Source organism: Panthera leo, chromosome B2 (assembly GCF_018350215.1).
Source record: "Panthera leo isolate Ple1 chromosome B2, P.leo_Ple1_pat1.1, whole genome shotgun sequence".
Classification (NCBI taxonomy): domain Eukaryota; kingdom Metazoa; phylum Chordata; class Mammalia; order Carnivora; family Felidae; genus Panthera; species Panthera leo.
Window position 1 is genome coordinate 132,303,635 of NC_056683.1, and position 18,459 is coordinate 132,322,093.

The window sequence follows — 18,459 nt, forward strand, 5'->3', positions numbered from 1 at the left end:
AAACGCCCCGCCCCAGCTCGGGCTCCGGAAGGAGTGGCCTTGATGACAGCAGGAGCGAGGGGCTACAGGTAGCCCGACAGCTCTTCGAGCTCGTTCTCCTCCCACCCTGCAACAGGTCCCTTCCTGGCAGGTTCTTCCTGGCGGCTCTTCATAACGTGGGATCCGCTCGCTAGTGCCTGAGCTCAGAAACCCGGACACCCTAGCCCCGGACCCCCCCCCCCCCCCGCCCCCGAACTGTAGGGAACATTTTGGGTGCGCCTAGGTGGGGTGCTTTTCCGGGCAAAAGGGTCAAAGCTGCCGTTTGCTTCTTTAAGGGGTCTGTGTCCCTTAAGGGGTTAAGCTTTTCTGATTTAGGGAAAGAGGACTCTCCCCTCCCCCACCCCCCAAAGCCAAATGCGCAATTCTGGAAACGACTCTGAAATCATCAGTAGTCTGTCTCCAAGGTCCAGGTTAGCGGATGGCACTCCCCACCGGGACTCCTCCGGGAACAGCGCCCAGTTTCGGTCCTCAAATATCTCAGGCGCGAAGTTGAATCGCCCTTCTGCGAAAAGAGAGGAGACCTGCCCCATCGAGTACCTCGACCAAAATTCTCTTAGCCCCAAGAAGAGGTCAGATAATTCAGGAAATGTAGTCGAGGCACTCGCTCTGTTCCACCTGCCGCTCGGGTGCCCACCCCCAGGCGTTTGCCCAGGCATTTGGGAAAAAGGGGGAAACTCGGCTGATTCTCTTCCCTGGAGAGAAAGTGCGGCGCGCCAAGGTGTCCCAGCGTCTCCTCTAAAGCCGGCTGGGTGGCGGTGTATCCGTGTCCTCGCGATCCCGGGCGGGAGGTGTGAGCTCTGCTCCTTGGGCTCCAGGACAGGTCGCCGGAAGCGTCCCTGGGGACAGAGCCACCCGGGAGATTCGGGCGGAATGCAAGGTGGGCGGACCGGACTGAAAGCACACTGGAGACGAGGATGAAAGAACCTGGCAGAAAGTAGGGTGGGGGGGCCGGGTGGAACGCGCCGGCCCAGGGGAAAGGTCCGACCCATCCCAAACTTTCGCAGACTCGGGGGCTTCGGAGGGGAGAGCCAGGCAGGAGCGCCAGCTTTTTCCGCCGCCCCGCGCGCCCCGCCGCAGCGAGGAGGGGCGGCACGCAGCGCCGGCTGGACTCGGGCGGTCCCCTCGTCGCGCCCACCCGCCGGGCTAAAGCGCCGCGGCTCGGGGCTCTGGGCGGGCGTCCACGGAAGAAGCCAGACCGCCTGGCTCCGGCCTGCGCGCCGGCTCCGAGGAAGGGGAGCTAACTCGGATTGGGCAAGGAGGAGGGCAACTTGGCCTCACGGCCTCGCCCGGCCGGGTCAGGCAGCGGGACGTGCCCTTGGGCTGCCCGCGGGCGCGCCGGCCGAAGTCGGGGCGGCTCGCGACCAAGTGAGATTTCCACGAGCTAGAGAAATCGAATTAAAAAGAAATGCACAGAGCGATCCCAGGCAGCCGCGGGAGCCGGGCAGCCTAGAAGCCGCCCCCTGCGCGCCGGGAGGACGGCGGTGACCCGCACTCGCGAAGACGAGGCGCTCCAGGGCGGCCGCGGGGCTGCGCGGAGGAGCCGCCTCCCCAGCGTGGGGCGCGCGTTCAGACGCCGCCACCGGCCGCCGGAAGGCGAGATGCGGCGCGCGGCTCCCGGCCGGTCCCGGCGGAGCAAACTCCGGGGCGGCACCGCGCGCCGCTGACCCGGCGCGAGTCCGAGGGCTGTGCCGGCCCCGCCCGCCTCCGCCCCCTCCCGCGCCCGCCGCGCGCCCCTCCCCGCGGCGGCGGCGCATCCAGGGGCGGCGCGGAGCCGAGCGGAGCGGCTCGCACAGCCGCCAGTGCCTGCGAGCTCCAGGCTGCTTGGGGAATTCACTTTGCCGCTTTTACGCTTCTCCCTCTTCGGGATTCTTCTGCTGGCTTTCTGGCTCCGGCCCTCTCCTTTCCTTTACACGGAGAACTTCGCGGCGGTTTCTCTTTCCCCTTGGAGGAGAGGATTAAAAGTTCCAAGAACTGGTGCCGCCCGTGCCGCTCGGGCGCTGGGACGGTGCTTGCCGGCGGGGTTCCAGTCCCACCATGTGCACCAACATAGTTTACGAGTGGCTGAAAGCGCTGCAGCTCCCGCAGTACGCGGAGTCCTTCGTGGATAACGGCTACGATGACCTGGAGGTGTGCAAACAGATCGGGGACCCGGACCTGGACGCCATCGGGGTGCTGGCGCCCGCGCACCGCCGCCGCATCCTGGAGGCCGTGCGCCGGCTGCGGGAGCAGGATGCCGCCGCCGCCGGCCTCTACTTCACGCTGGAGCCGCAGCCGCCGCCCGTGCCGCCCGCGGTGACCGTCCCCACCGGCCGCCGGGGGGAGCCGTGTGGCGGCCCGGCCTCGGGCACTCGCGGGGACCCCCGCAGCCAGACGACCGCCCCCCGCAGCAGGGAGCTGGTGAGCTACCCCAAGCTGAAGCTGAAGATCATGATCAGGGATAAGCTCGTCCGCGACGGCATCCACCTGAGCAAGCCCCCGTACTCCCGCAAGGTAAGGAGGCGCCGCCCGGACCGCGCGGGGCGCGCGGCGGGAGGGGACACGGCCCAGCGGCGGCAGCGCATGCCAGGTGACGACGGGGAGGCCAAGGATGCTTTGGGTAGTTGGGATGCTCTCGTCTGTTCTTTCCGTATTCGCTCTTGGGTCCTTCCTTCCCGGTGTCACCAGCGGTTGGTAAGGCAAGATCTCGCACCCAGGTGTCAGTTCTAAACGAGGACCAAGTCTCCGCTTAGTGTCTGGGGCTCACCTGCCAGGAACCGGAATGAGCGGCGCTTCTCCAGGAGCGAAGGGCAATTCCAGATACCCTCTGTGGTAGTGTTTAAGTCTGGCAGGTACCGGAACGGTGGCTAATACCTACCTTGGTGTCGATCTTTTTTTTTTCTCATCCTTTTCCTTATCTTTTTGAGAAATTTCCAGAGGGAAATTGACGAACTCTTTAAAGGGTGGGAAGTCGAGCCCTGTGATTCCCAATTCCATAAAGTCAAATCTAAGCAGTGCTGCACGTTTGTAAAGTGAACCACTGACACGGACCGGGGGTGGGGGGTGGGGTGCGGGTAAAACAAATGTGTGGCCACTTGGGATGAGTTCCCTCACCTGGAGTACAGGGAGGTCATCTGTGCTAAAGACACTGAAGATAATGGGGCCGCGGAGGGTGTGCTGCCGGGGTCTGTGCTGGGTCACCGATTTGGTTTACTGTTAATCCAGATGCCACAAAGTAGGAACCACTGTGAGTTCTAGAAAGTGTTGAGTGGGCTCGCGGTTGGGAGGGGAGAGCACAGTCCAAGGAAGTGAGATTTTTCAGTGGCCAGTGAGGAATTCTGGGCAGGGGGGAGAGGGGTGGGGAAGGAACTGGGAGGTTATGGAAACTGCCCTGTGAGGAAGGCTCAAATACAGGTTTGGGCCTTGAATAATGAACAGGGAGTCTTATTTTCACACAGGAGCTCTCCCTCCAGCCGAGTCTGTTCCGTTTAGGTTCCTGAAGCCTTCCAAGTTGAGGGTCTTTGCCTTGAAAGGGAGAAGTAGACAGCACAGGTGATCCTCAAACTTGCTTGGATTTACCCAGGAAAGGGAGGACTTCAGCTGGAAATCCTATAGAGAAGCTCAGGGGGGGAATGGTGGTAAAGGAGCTGCAGCTGGGGGGTGAGGGGGGGTGGGGGGAACGGCTGTAAACACAACACCCTAACAGGGGAACACGGATTATCTACATGTTCTGTGCTCATCTTGGTCACTTGCGTTGCATTATGTTCTTAAGTGAAGGTCATAACGTCCAGCTTTCAGGAAGGGCAAGCGAAAACTTGGTAAAAAGTGGATAGGGTAGACGGGAATAAAGCGTTTGATATTGTCCACATGTTATCTTGCAAGAAAGGCAGTTTGGATAACTTGCTTGAGAGTAGACATTTGACTTATAAAAATATAGAGAGGGCAGGTCCGGAGGACAGTTTGCCTCAAATTAAACCTGTATTCCAGTCACCCACCCTGTGTTACCGATATAACCGATGTAGGCCCCAAACCGGGGAATAGAGAGGAAAGCACGCTTTTCCCAGGCAGGTAGAGTTAGTCCCGTCTGGTGTGGATAGAGGGACGGGACCATTAGTCTAAAGGCTCGTTCCCGGAGACAGCAGATCAAAGGAGTTCAAGGTGTCAGACTCTTGTGATTTACATCCCAGGAAGTGAAGTGGGTGTGGGCTGAGAATATGTGAGCAGGTGGGCACATGGTGAGGACATAGGTCAAGGCCTGGCCAGAATGGGATACAGAGAATAAGGTGTATCACTGTGCCACTAGCTTATTCTTCGGGAACAGAGCTGAGTACGGGCAAGAGGGCAGAGGAGAGCGTGCGCTGGAGAGAGTGATGTGCAGGAAGTGTCCCATTTGGTCCTGAGACTTAAACATACAGGCATAGATATCAAACTTAGAAGCTGAGAAGGATTCTTGTTCCATTTAGAAGCGGTCGAGAATTCTATGGATGTGAAATGTCTGGGTGCAGACTTTGGACTGAATCCTGCCTAGATCATGGTGTCCATATGGTAGTTCATTTGAGCAAGTGCGATTTAGAGAAGAAGATTTCACCTCGTGTTGTAATACTATTTACTTTCCGTGGAAATGATGATTTTAGTCAACTTCCATATAAATCCGGTAACAATCCTTGATAAAAAAGATAACACCCTATTCACTTTCCATACACACTTAATTCTGGTTCTTAAACTGATGAAGGAATCAAATGGGGGCAGAAGTGTTTTTGGACCTCCACGGATGCTCCGACTGGGGACCAGAAACATAGAGATGACAAATTGAATTATAAAAAAAAGTTCTGTTGCTGTAGTTTTATACACCTGTTATAAGAAAAACACATAATAGGAACTAAGGTGTAATTAACGTTGCATTGAACATACAAGTGAGCCACAGTGCCAAATCATGTTGCTTGGTCTGAATGTGTCACTTATGTGTGCATTGCCTCTAAAGTTTTGGGTTTTAAATGATTTAAGAATTGTTTTCTGGGGCGCCTGGGTGGCTCAGTCGGTTAAGTGTCCGACTTTGGCTCAGGTCACGATCTCACGGTCCGTGAGTTCGAGCCCCGCGTCGGGCTCTGGGCTGATGGCTCAGAGCCTGGAGCCTGCTTCCGATTCTGTGTCTCCCTCTCTCTCTGCCCCTCCCCCGTTCATGCTCTGTCTCTCTCTGTCTCAAAAATAAATAAAATGTTAAAAAAAAAAATTAAAAAAAAAAAAAAGAATTGTTTTCTGGCACAGCTTGTGTGTGGGCAGATAGTGCTAGGACTTTTCCTTCAGAATGTGAGCCACATTATAATAGCTCCAAGTTCCTTGGCTCGGTCATGGTCAGAACGTGTAGGTGGTTCATTATGTGCATTTGGGATTCTGCTTATTCAAGCAGGCCTTACATTTCCTTTATAGTCATTTGCATCGTTGATCCCTGTGATTATTTTTTTGCATTTTGGTAAGAATATTAGGTGGCTTGAAAGTGGGTCATACCATGAATGATCAAGGCAGGGATAGCAGATCTTTAGAGAGGAAAGTAAATTGAGGAGTTTTCCCAAGAATCACTTGAGAGGACGTTAGGATTGTAGGATTTGCCTCAGGAAACAGTTAATGTTGGGGTTAATGTTGGGGGTGCCATGCATCTTACCAACTGTCGCCACTTTCCCCTCTTCGGTGAGTTAAAATGTAAGTAAAAAGTTAAGTTCCTCTTTGTTTTCCAAAGGCTGTAATTAAAATACAAGTTCAAAGTAAGTTTCCCTTTGGTTTTCCAAAGAAAGTAATTAAAATGTAAGTTCAAAGTAAGTTCCCCTTTGGTTCCCAAAGCAAGTCTGCAGCTTTGGAAAACCAGGAGCTTGCAAAGAACGAATGCTGCTTGAAATAAAAAAGCACTGGAAGGGTCCCTTTTCTGTCCTGTACTTGGCTTCTGTGACTGCTGTGATTCCTGCCTCAGTGGAATGGGGTTATGTTTTCACAGGGTAAATATTAGGTCAAGCTTTACACATATTATCTCCATACTCACCAAGCTCCGAGCCCTGTGCCAAGCCTCTAGGCTCCCGGTCCCTGTGCTTGGCAGGATGCAGAAGCCTGGCCTCGAGGAGCTTGGTCTAGCAGGGAAGACATCAAATGGAATGAACAGTAATGCTAAAGGCACGGTTGCTTTGGTGGGTAGCACATGATGCCATGGACAGGTGCGTCCGACTTCATTTGCAGGGAGGTGGGTCTGGGCAGGCTTTCCAGAACAGACATTGGGTCAGAGAGCTGAAGGTTGGGAAGGGTTTGGCCTGAAGGTTTGCTATGAGCAAGGATCCTAAGGGAACAGTGTTCTAGAGAGGGAGAACAGTATGTGCAAAGGCCAGAAAGGGAGGAGGTTGGGGTATGCAACCTGGCAACAGGAACTTAAGGGAATTCAGTCTGGACAGAACCCACAATGCTTGGAGGAAACGGCAAGATACGAGAGACAGACAGTGGCTGGTCCTGGGTGGTCTTGAACTCATCCTTAGGAGTTCAGAGTATCTTAAGAGGGGAGCTCTCGATGGATCCTGCCCAGAGGGAGGGTAAACAGTTTAGGTTGTTGTAGGGTCAGGAGAGATTTGCTGGTGGCCTGGACTGGGTAGTGACAGTGGGGGAGGAGCAGTGGAGGGAATTGTGAGGTGGAATGGACGGAACACGGTGACCGTTTGGCTGACAGGGATGAGAGGGCTATGAGGGGTTGGGAGGACCTGCGGATTTCAGGATTCGGATTCTGATGCTGTTCCCTGACGAGGTAGAGGACCTGACAGAAGAGCAAGTTTGGGAAGGAAGAGGCTGCCTTCAGGTGTAAACATACAGAGTGTCTCCAGTGTCTTCACTACCCTAAAAATCCTCTTGAGTTCCAACTCTTCCTCCTCCCTAAAACCCTGGCAACCCCTGATCTTTTTACTCTTTCCATAGTTTTGTCTTTTCTAGAGCATTCCAGAACATTCTAGAACTGTGTGTTGAAAGCACACAGTATGTAGTTCTTTCAGATTAGCTTCTTTCACTTAGTAATGTGTGTTTAAGGCCCCTCCATGTCTCCTCATGGCCTGACAGCTCATTTCTCTTTAGCGCTGAACCATATTCCATTGAACAGATGTAACACCGACATGATGAAGTTTGGCAGAGAAGACAGAACCAAGGCTACTGCTAGGGAAGAAGGTAGACTCCGTCATGGGAAGGGTTTTGCGGGGTTGTGTTTTTGTTTGTTTAATTATTTTTTTTTTAATTTTTTTTAACGTTTATTTTATTTTTGAGACAGAGAGAGACAGAGCATGAACGGGGGAGGGGCAGAGAGAGAGGGAGACACAGAATCGGAAGCAGGCTCCAGGCTCTGAGCCATCAGCCCAGAGCCCGACGCGGGGCTCGAACTCACGGACCGTGAGATCGTGACCTGAGTTGAAGTCAGCCGCTTAACCGACTGAGCCACCCAGGTGCCCCTGTTTAATTATTTTTAAGGATGAGAAGAACTCAAACGTGTCGAAGTGTTGATGGTAGGGAGCCAGAGAAAGGGAGACACCCAGGAGGTCAAAGTCTTGGAGGAGGTGGGAGGGAATCGTGCCCAAAGCATTGGAAGGAAAAGGTGGATTTGCTTCTAGTAGGAGAGGGGTTCCTCCTCCATAGTGGGAGGGAGCACAGGAAGGATGGGCAAGGAGACTGGGAACGTTGAGGGGGTGACATTGAGAAGTCCTCATTTCTCTGACCGCCTGATGCCAGTGAGGGGGAAGTGGAGGGATTAGAGGTTTAGGGGAGAAGGTTGTGGTCATATACAAGTATTGGGTATTATGATCTGGTGCTATGGCTATACCTGAACATGACACAGTATTTATAGGATGTGCGTAACCACACGTGTATAGAAGGCACCCTCATCGTGCATATGTGTGGGGTGCAAATTGCAGGCTGTGCGTAAGTTTTATTGAGTCCTGTGGAGTTTGGCAGTGCTCTGGACTGTGGTGTGGTAGAGGGGAATGCTATGGGGCTATAAAGGTATCCTGTTTCCTAGCAGACTTGGAAAAGCAGAAAGCAGGCCACAGGATAGATAGCAGACGGGGTAGGCTTCTTGACTTTTTCATTTGAAAAACATCTCCTTTCCAGTTAAAGCTGTGAGTTAGGGGCCCCTGGGTGGCTCATATGGTTAAGCGTCTGACTCTTAGTTTCGGCTCAGGTCATGATCTCACAGTTTGTGGGTTCAAGCCCCACACTGGGCTGTGCACTGACAGTGTGGAGCCTGCTTGGGATTCTCTCTCTGCCCCTCCCCCGGTTGTGTGTGCTCTCTCTCTCTCTCTCAAAATAAATAAATAAACTTTAAGAAAAACCTGTGAGTTAGTATAACCTTATTTAATAATGCTGTCAGAGTGTTAGGTTTCTTTAATACCTCAGCGTGAATTTAATTATGTAACAAGATGCCTGTGGTAATAGGCCTGTTAATGGATGTTTGGGAGAGATGGCCTGGGATGAAGGACAGGCGGCACGAGGGCTTCTGTGTCTGTGCCAGGGTGAGGATACGGAAGAAATAGTCAGAAAGGAAAGACAGAAGTTGGTGAAGATAACTTTAGAGTTCTGCCCTGGGTCCTGGCAGAGCTGAACTGACCATAAATATTCCTCCCGAAGAATTCTTCCACCTTCGTGAAGGTATCAGGGACAGATCGGAAGCTGGCAAAGTTCAGTTTTCCCAGCTCAAGTCGATGTCCTCAAGTATCTGCAGCCTCGGCGAATGAAGCTCCATCTAGAAAGAAGGGGCTGGGAGTGAGACGACTTTCCTCATGCTCTTTATAGTTTACTTTCCGGAGAGTTTCCACGAACATGGACTCCTAGCCGGCCAGCCAGCCATCTAGCCGTCCATCTGTCCGTCCATCTACTTAAACATCCCCTCCAGAGTTCCTCAGGTGAAATTTGAAACTGGCCCCTGTCCACGGAGCGCGGAGAGAGACCGGAGAGAGAGGCAGACCAGTCCAGGTTGGTAGGTGGCAGGTCTGAAATAAGCAAGGGAACTGACAAGTGAGGCTTGTCTTGGGTGCTGTGTGGTGAGTAGCTCTCTGCACCCGCCTGCCAGGATCTTAAAAGTTTGTACAGAGGTCGTAATGGGGCATGGTCATACACATCATCCAGATGCTCTCAACAGCACATTACTGTCTAAAGGCTGTGTTCTTGAAGTGGTTCCTGGTATGGGAACGTACCAGTGGGTATTCATTCCAAAGACGGGTGAGTCTGAGGAGCTTCCGCTTGCTGGGGTCCAGCTCTCGGGTCCACTGGCGGTCACCTTCTCTCGATGACCGCCATCCAGCGGCCAGGCCCTAGGATTCTCGCAGTGAACCGGAAAGATATGGCTCCTGCTTACGATCGATGGATGTGTATGTTGGAGGGCCTCGCCCAGGGTCTGACATGCAAAAATGACACCTTGTAAAAGTTGAATGTGGGATGCGAAGGCTATCTGGCTGTGACATCTGTCACCCTGTTGATCGCCAGGGTTGATGGGGCTGATCTGGCTGGCTAGGCAGGTGTCCCCTTCCTCCCTCACCGCTCCATGTGCTTTCCTCCTCGAGGCGACACTGAGTCTAAGAGGATGACCTTCCCAGATGGGGGAGGGCTGCTCCTGGGTCAAGGGTCTATGAATAGCTGCACCGCCCTCCTAGAACCTCCAAACAAGCTCTCAAGGTCCATTTGTGGAACGTCGGGCAGTCAGGCTTCCAAGACTCCAGACACATCCCAGTGAGTCTCTGTGCATGGGGCAGTCTGCCTTTCCAAACAAACAAACAAAACAGTTCAACGTTGTCTCCACAAATGCCAAGAGTTGGTGAATTCTGCACTTAGGTTGGTTTCAAATGTTAAAAAAAAAAAAAAAAAGATCAACTTTGGTCAAAACTTGAATGCAGATTGTCAGTGAAGAAATTTAAAATCCAAGTATGCTTATTCGTTAAGTATCATCAAAGAAGAGCTGGGAATTAAAATGGCTGGTTGGACAGGTCATTTAAAAAACAGACCTCTGGGGTGCCTGGGTGGCTCAGTCAGTTGAGCTCAGGTCATGATCTCACGGCTCATGGGTTCAAGCCCCGCGTCGGGCTCTGCGCTGACGGCTCGGAGCCTGGAGCCTGCTTCAGATTCTGTGTCTCTCTCTCTCTCTGCCCTTCCTGCTTGTGCTTTGTCTCTCTCTCTTTCTCTCTCTCAAAAATAAATAAACATTCCAAAAAAAAGTAAGAAGAATTTATAAAAAGCAGACCTGCAAAGCAGGGTCAGGACCAGGGTACAAAATTTAAGAAGGTGCTCATCCTTGGGGATGTGCACTCTAGGCCCTGACAGCGGGCTGGCCGCCATTAACGGGGGAGGTCAGTCGTCATGGAAGATCAGGTATCCATGGGCATGTCGGCCGCCCTCCAGTCACCTGCAAAGCCGTCACTTGCTCTTCCCATGCTTCAAACCTGTCCCGAGCGACCACCCTGGACTGGCCTGCGTTCTGTGCGCGATGGCAGCTGGTGGAGCTCATCCAGATGGGGGAGAGCTCTGCGCATCCTCGTCGGTCCTCGCCGCTCACACCGGGCTGCGGTGGGTGAGACCACCGGCTCAGAACCAGACCGTCCAGTCCAGACCCCAGCTGTGCTCTGTGCGGGGTCACCTCGGCCCCCCTGCGAAAAGTGGACAACACCAGTGACTAGGTCACAAGGTTCTTATGGAGGTGAGATGCGCTAAGAACTTAGGAGGCTATAATTTGTATCCGTTTCCTGGGGCTGCCGTCGTAAAGTACCACAGACGGGGTCCATAAAACAACAGACGTTTATTCTCTCATGGTTCTGGGGGCTGCAGGTCCCAGTTTAACGTGTCCGTGGGGTCTTGCTCCAAAATCCTAAGGGTCTGCACTGTGGTTTACCTACAGGGGCCGCCCAAGCCTCCGGAGGGCATCCCTGTATGTGTCACCTGTCACGTCGGGCGCCGTTGGGTCTGCTGGAGCGCGTGGCCCGGGTGGCAGTGCCGCCCGTGCAGAACCTTCTCTTGCTCTGGGCCGAACTCAGAACGAGCAGCTTGGTGAAAGGGCTGGGGCAGCATTTCCCAGTGAGGGAGAGGTTGCCTCTGAAGCCCCAAGGGGCCCATTTAGGCGCCATGCCTCCCTTCTGGTTTTAGGAGGGGCCCGATGGCACAACTTCTCCTCCCTTATGAAAGGATGTCTCAAGATGCCCCGCACTCCAGGGCCCCTGAACACTTCACGGGAAGGCCCCTCAGTGTGTGTCAGATTTCTCACCTTCTGACGTGCAAATTTCGTACCACGAAGTCTAGGGGAGTTGTGACTCCTTGTCCGCTAGGTCCAGGCGGCACGGCATCACCGGCGGGAGGGACGTGTGATCGAGAACCCTGTGAACTAAATGATGACAGAGGTGCTGGAGACTTGCTATGGCCCCTGGGGGGTAGGTCACTGAAGGTCTACTGCTGGCCTTGCCTGGTGGATTTTCTGGGCATTGAGAAAATTGCGTTTGCCAGATGAGGAACCTTTGTTCAGGTTAAGTGCCCCCCTATTGCAGTCCCTGTTCCGCCACACATACCTCATCTTGCTCAGATGCTGCAGCCTCCGTCATAGTGGCCTTCTGTCAGCTTTGTACAGAAAATCCCCTTGGCTCAGGTCCCCTTCCTGATTATCGGGGTGTTTGGTAATTAATGAGTGGCAGATTATTACTACAACCGATGTCCGTTCATTTCTTGCCTGAAGATACAATAATGAAAATGATTTTTAAAAATATCAACATTTCAGGGGTGCTTGGGTGGCTCAGTTGGTTAAGCGTCCCACTCTTGATTTCGGCTTGGGTCATGATCGCATAGTTCGTAAGGTTGAGCCCCACGTCGAGCTCTGTGCTGACAGTGCGGAGCCTGCCTGGGATTCTCTCTGCCTCTCTTGGAGCGCCCCCCGCCCCCCGCAGTAAATACACATTAAAAAAATAAAAATGTAAACATTTCAGCATTTAGACATTCAAAATTAGATCGTAATCTTTAAAACAGTCGCTTGATCCATCACAGCGTTTCCATTACTCAAAACATTTCTGAAGGTCTGGCATCTGCAGAACACTCTAGAACATCTTCAGTGGTGACAAGCCTTTGTTCTTCTAAGGTGGATCCGGTTTGGGGTAAATACCTAGAGTGATTTGGAATCAAATCTGACAATTATGAGTAATGACATTCGATACAAATAGGAAATGGAAGACGGCATCTGACAACAGATGGAGTATTTTTTTTTTCTTGGTATGACTTGTAAAGTAGTTTTACATTTTACGATATAATCCTTTTCCTACTTTTGCATCCTTAAAAATACGCTTTTATGGTGTACCCACGTCCTAAGGATGGAAACTCTTCAACAAAGCTGTGTAAAATACCAATGTCCATTCCCTGCGTATCTGCGAAGAGTAAGGCACTAGTCATGGGCTCTGCGAGGAGATAATTATTGCCCAGGTGCCTGTGGCCCTAAAGGGGAGGAGTTTGGTAACTACGTAGATATTAGTAAGCCGCAGCACTCTATGGGCTAATCGGGGTGTGGGTAGTCTCCTGGGGGTGTGTGTGGCTTTTCCTTTGCCCATCCTGCTGTTCTTAGAAAGCTCTGCTCTCTGGCTGCTTTCACCAGGGTTACGGAAGTCAGAGTTCTCATTTTTCCCTCTCACTGTTGAGTGCAGAAAAGATGCTAAGGGCAGGCACGCCAGTGTTAAGAATGCCTTTGTGAACCTGGTGTGCTCTTAGGTAGTTGTCTGAGGTTTACGGTGACAGATAAGAAAGAGACAACAGGTTTTGATATAAATGCAGTTATTTTTAGATTATGTCATTGCTCTGATCTCAGCTCACTGGAAGTATGTTCTGAAATGAATGTTCTTAAAAAGGAAGGTGGGTCAGATGCCACGGGCTTGACCAGGGCTGGTCCTCGAAACATACAAGGGTGCCCTGAGATATTTGGAGAAACAGTGCCCAGAGCGAGGGAAAGTTCGCCAGGAACCAAGATGGTCATGGCCTCTCAACGTCACAGCCTGTGCAGAGCTGGAAATGGCGTGGAGTCCTTGGCTTATTCTCGCTGCCACCCAAGCTTGAGTTGGTAGGTTTTTAACAGCTGTATTCTAAGTTTTATGAAAAAATGTTATTTCAGATCAGCTGCTGATTCGGACTTGAGAGGCCTGGGAGGGATCGGAAGGGAATTCTCGTTTTCAGTCAATATAAAAACTATTAAGGGTAAATAACTGTGGATCGTGCCAAGAGACATTAAGGATACAATCTGTCTTACATAGAGATTAAGTGACATCTAATAGTTTAAAGAGATTTCATTACTGCTTCTAATCGAAATAAATGGTCTGATGAGCTCTAAAAACCTTACTCTTAGGTTTCCATAAGGTTATAAATACAAACAGAATAAGACCTACTTTATTTGGAACACGTTCAAAACATAAGGAAAAGAATTGGTATGTATTTTTTGTTTACCCAAATCAGAAGGAACAGCTGTTCCAAATTTTAAGGCGTTTTCCCTAGAATCTGTCATAACTTTTATAATAAGACTAGAGGTATGTCTACTGTATTTAACCCCCAGGGTGTATAATTTTTTAACACCCCACTTCTGTTTGACAAAATTATCTTAAGTAATAGTCATTGGATAGTATATAGTAATGATTTTCTGGATTTCTTCTTTAGTTTTAAAGCAATTAACAATTAAAATAAGGAACACATTTTAATTTTAAAATATTCAAACTTGGGGTGCCCAGGTGGCTCAGTCGGTATAGCATCCAACTCTTGATTTTGACTCAGGTATTGATCTCACGTTTCGTGAGTTTAAATAAACTGAAAAAAAAAAACCACAAAGTATTCAAACTTAACAAACATTTTATCTATGAAATAAAACTTGCACTTAACCAGACTGAAGTATTATGCTTTGCAATTTGTGCTGCCTCACTGTTTTGAATTTTCTTTTTAAAAAACAATTTTTTTAAATGTTGGTTTATTTCTGAGACGGAGACAGAGCATGAGTGGGGGAGGGGCAGAGAGAGAGAGGGAGACACAAGCTGAAGCAGGCTCCGGGCTCTGAGCTGTCAGCACGGAGTCCGATGTGGGGCTCGAACTCACAAGCCGTGAGATCATGACTTACGCCAAAGTCAATCGCCCAACCGACTGAGCCACCCAGGCGCCCCTGTTTTGAATTTTCAACACAAGAACTCTAAGTGGTCACATAAGACAAATAGAATTGGAACAATTCAAGTTGTTTTTTTTTTTTATTTTTTATTTTGTTTTTATAAATCATGGTTCCTATCACTGTTTATTTCAAATATCCTGTTTAATTTAGGAATATATAATAGCATAAGAGACACGTGTCACCAACCCACAGACTTGTACTTATTCTAGAAAAGGACTCTTGTGAACCAAGTCTGTGGGTTGGTGCCAGCTGTATCACCGGGAGTTCTCGGAGTTAACTGTCATGTAGAACACGGTGCTCATTTAAAGGACAGGTCATAAAAAGATGCTAATTGGAAGTGAATATACATACCATTAAAACTGAACAGTAAGTAATTGCAGCAGCTACAGTAAGTAATTTAGACCAAAGACTTTTTCAGGGAGAAGTGTTAGACCACTAACATTGTTTAGAATTGTCTGTAGGGCATGTTTATAATTAAAAGGTTTATTTTGTTTTTAGGTACCTTTCTATTGCCTACAACTGAGGCGAACCCTTTCCTCTGCCCTGCCTGGGAGACATTAAGCAATGTGATCATTTTAGTTTAAGAGAAGCTGTTTCTTCTGTAAAGTGGTGCTGGCACCTCTCACCGGGTTATAGTGTGAATGAAATGGGATAATATTTATGAAGTTGTTTTTTAAGTTCTAGGAGGACTTTACAGACTTAAGGTGTGTTTATGGATAGTGGATAAGTCATTATGTTTATCATAACATTTTGAAAGCATTTCTGATTGAAAATTAATCATCCTGAACCGAGAAAACTTGGAGAACACTGAAGCAGATCAGGAAGAAATTTAAAACAGTCTACATTGCAATTTCTAATGATACAGTGTATCTCTTTAAAAGTCATTTATATATAAGAATATTTGTTTTGTACATGTGCACAAATTTCGTGTTACACTGTTAATGGATAAGGGTCAGGCTGTTCCTGTATCTCAGATATCATTTGAAAAATGATTTTTACACTAAGTAGTCTCTCTGAGTTTAATACCATAATTTATAATCATTTCTTATTGGGTTGAAACCTTACCCATATTATTATTGATTGTTACAACTTTTTGTCATTTGAGGATGGCATGTTTGAGAAAGAGTATTTCGTTGTTTTTTGAATTAGATTTCTTAGATTACCGGTTTACATAATTTTGTATTTATGGCTTTTAATATTTATAATTATGTACTGCCGGTTCATGGTGCTTGCCTGTTTTTTTCTTCCCCTGTGGTCTCAGACTACTCCAGTTGCTTCGCAAGAACTTTTTATATATAAAGGAAAACAATCATTATTGCATAGTGGTTTATAGAGCTATTTCCCAGAATGGTGGTTTACCTTAGAATTTTATGGGTTTTTTTTCCATATGCCACCAAAATTAAAACTCTTATGTATTCTAATTTGCCAATAATTTTAGTATTTTTTTTTTCAGACTGGTGGAATATAGAAGGTACAAACTCAGATATAATTGAATTTGAATTATTTTTTTTTTACCATTTACTTCGACAAGTCATTTAATCTTTCTAAATCTGAGTTGTCTCATCTATAAAATAGGTATAATATTATCTACTTCTTAACCTTATGATTATGAAGCTATTCTCTGTATGAAGACCTTAAATAGTTAGTTCACATCCTTACCATTCTATTGAAACTAAGTATTCTTTTCGTAATTTCAAAAAGCTCTTTAAATCATAGCAACATGTATAATATTTTTGCCTGCTATAACCATTGAGAATATTTTGCTGAATTGATCATTTGCTTTTTAGGTTTTCCTTTTTTTTTTTTTTTTTTTTTTTAGGTAGAGAATATATATAGTTAATCTCTATCTTTGTGATCACTTTTACCCTTATAAACCTCTTCTCAAGTCCAAAATAAGTTCATATTTACTTACATCTCCCATTATTCCTTTTGTTTGTTCATTTAATTTCTACATTTCACTCTCTCATCCATCTGAAGTTTATTTTGGTGCATGATATAAAGTATAAATATGATAAGGTAAAGCTCTGATGTTATATGTAATCATACATACATGACAATTTTATCGTGCACCTTATAGGAATTCTAGCTTTCATTTCTGTGTTCTTGTCTTGTTCCAAATTTTAATGGAAATGCTGCAGACATTTTGCAATTATTCTGCCACTGGTTCTCATTGTAAGATTCTCCTCATAATGTTAAAAATTATTTTCATTTTTCTAATTTGTGGGAATTTTTATTGGCAATGGATATTGGATTCGATTAAATATATTTTCAACAATTTAAAAATAATCGACAGTGCTTTTCTTACTGGGCTTAATGTTGTGATGTAGTATTACGTTAATAGATTTTTTCAATATTAAACCATGCTTACATCATTGAGGTGAAGTCAATAATGAAGCAATGTCTTCTGCAACCTGAGCTTGGGAGGAGGAATTATGTTCTTACTCCCAGTTTGTGATGACATTTTTTTACATTGCATATCTTTTCTCTCATGAATAATGCTTGACATTTACCTTCAGTTTGCTAACCCCTTCGACAGTTACCGTCATGACATTATTACAGTTGACTTTGTGCCAATGGCTTTGTGGAAGTCACAGTGGTGAGACATGGGGCTAGGCCTGCAGCCTGTGGCTCAGAAGGCAACGGCTGCATAGTTGTGGGTAACTACTTATTTTTCTGGTTTGTGCAGACATTTTGTGTTTGAACCACAGAGCAGAAACTCTGAGGAGGGTAGGGAGTCGGGTTGAACTTGAATCCTTGTTGATTTTACTGTTTTCCGAGAATTCTCCCTCTTGTCCACCCACTGCACCCCCAAACCTCACAGGGCACCTGCTCTCTTCCTGCCCCTCCCCCAGGCCTTTTGGTGGAAAATACAAGGGGCTGCTTGCCAGATGCCGTGTTAAATTGAAAACCCTTATAAAGGAAATTGATGTGGCATTCGTTTTAATTTGGGTCTTTGATTTTGCATAGAAACAACAGCCCAATGTGTAACAAAGATACAATTGGAAGACGCAGTAAGAATAAGAAATATTGTACCGAGTCCTTGATTTACATCTCAACATTTCTTGACTGGTCAAATAGAATGACTTCCTTAAAAGGTCGTTGAGGCAAGAATTAACAATGGAGTACACGGATGTTATGTTTCTGGAGAAAATACCTCTATCAGGTGCTGAATTCGGCGGGGTTTGCAGAAATCAGCTGGGTTTGCAGAGAAGGACGCACCCAGCTCTTCCCAAGCTAGCCATCAATCAGGCAATAAAGATATAACCACTTTCAAGTAACCATGTATCAACACAGAATGGAACACTGCTGTGTTATGAAATGCTCCTCTGGGAAATTCTTGATTGGCAAAAGTAGTGCTGCATTAAGCAGGGGCAATTTTTTCATGGCCAGAAAGTAATAAAGCTCTAGATAATCTTTATGAAGAGAAAATATTTTACATAAGGAACCGCCACCCAGCCAGAAGACTTGCTTCCTATGGTAGATCCCGTTAAGGTGAAAAGGAGCTCTACCTAAATGTGAAAGAAAAAAACCTGGTAATTTGGTAAGTTGTTAATTGCATCCAACGTTGGTGCTCTAGTCACTGTCATTCATAAGTCATCTGAAGAAAAGGTGGTATATTAGTTGCTATCTGGGATCACCCAGATCCACCGTGTCTCTGGCTTCATTAGGTTTATACAGTAGGAGAAAATTCAAGATAGGCACATTGCATCCATTAGAGATTAAAGTTGTGCCAGAGGGTATGCAAAGTAATTTTACTCCTTTGAGATGTACTTCATGACCGAGAGGTGGTGGGGAGTTGGAGTTAGGTTGGTGGCGTTAACTTTGAGTTTTATTGCAGTGTCATTTTTTAAATCAGAGTTTTTCCTGCCACGTCTTGGCACAGCAATTTGGGCCAGTGTATTTATCTCTGTTAACATGACCCCTTATATGGATATACTTACCTTGAAAATGGTGGTGAACTGAATCCTCTGATCGTTTTCTGATCGCTTATTAAAGCAGTGGGACAGTAATATGCTTCAACTGTTGAGCCATATCAATCTCGCTCTCTGACAGGAAGTATGACATTCTGTGTCACCCCCAATATTGCTATTTGGGGATGAACGTGCTCAATTATATTAAATGCGATTTGTGGGGAAAGAGGGAGAGTGATGTTGTTCTTCTGAAAGCAGGCAAATTGAAAAAGCAAGAGCCCCTAGGGTAGTGAACTCAACCCATATTCTAAAAACCTTTCCCCTGTGCTTTGATTTCATTAATTGTGAAAATTCGATTTATTCTTAATCCAA

At 47.7% G+C, this 18,459-nt stretch overlaps 1 protein-coding gene across 3 annotated transcripts in view; it reads left to right on the forward strand.

Annotated features, from left to right (window-relative positions):
- The window catches only part of SAMD5 (sterile alpha motif domain containing 5), a 68,344-nt gene that overhangs the window by 14,812 nt on the left and 35,073 nt on the right, over positions 1-18,459 (forward strand). The window contains exon 1 of one of the 3 annotated variants that reach the window (XM_042937428.1): positions 2,074-2,529. The exons of 1 other annotated variant lie outside the window; for it this stretch is intronic. In XM_042937428.1, the coding sequence (XP_042793362.1) occupies positions 2,074-2,529 (456 nt within the window). Of the gene's footprint in view, positions 1-2,073; positions 2,530-7,064; positions 7,201-18,459 lie in introns of those variants that run through there. One more of the 3 variants, XR_006202298.1, reaches the window with a different exon arrangement.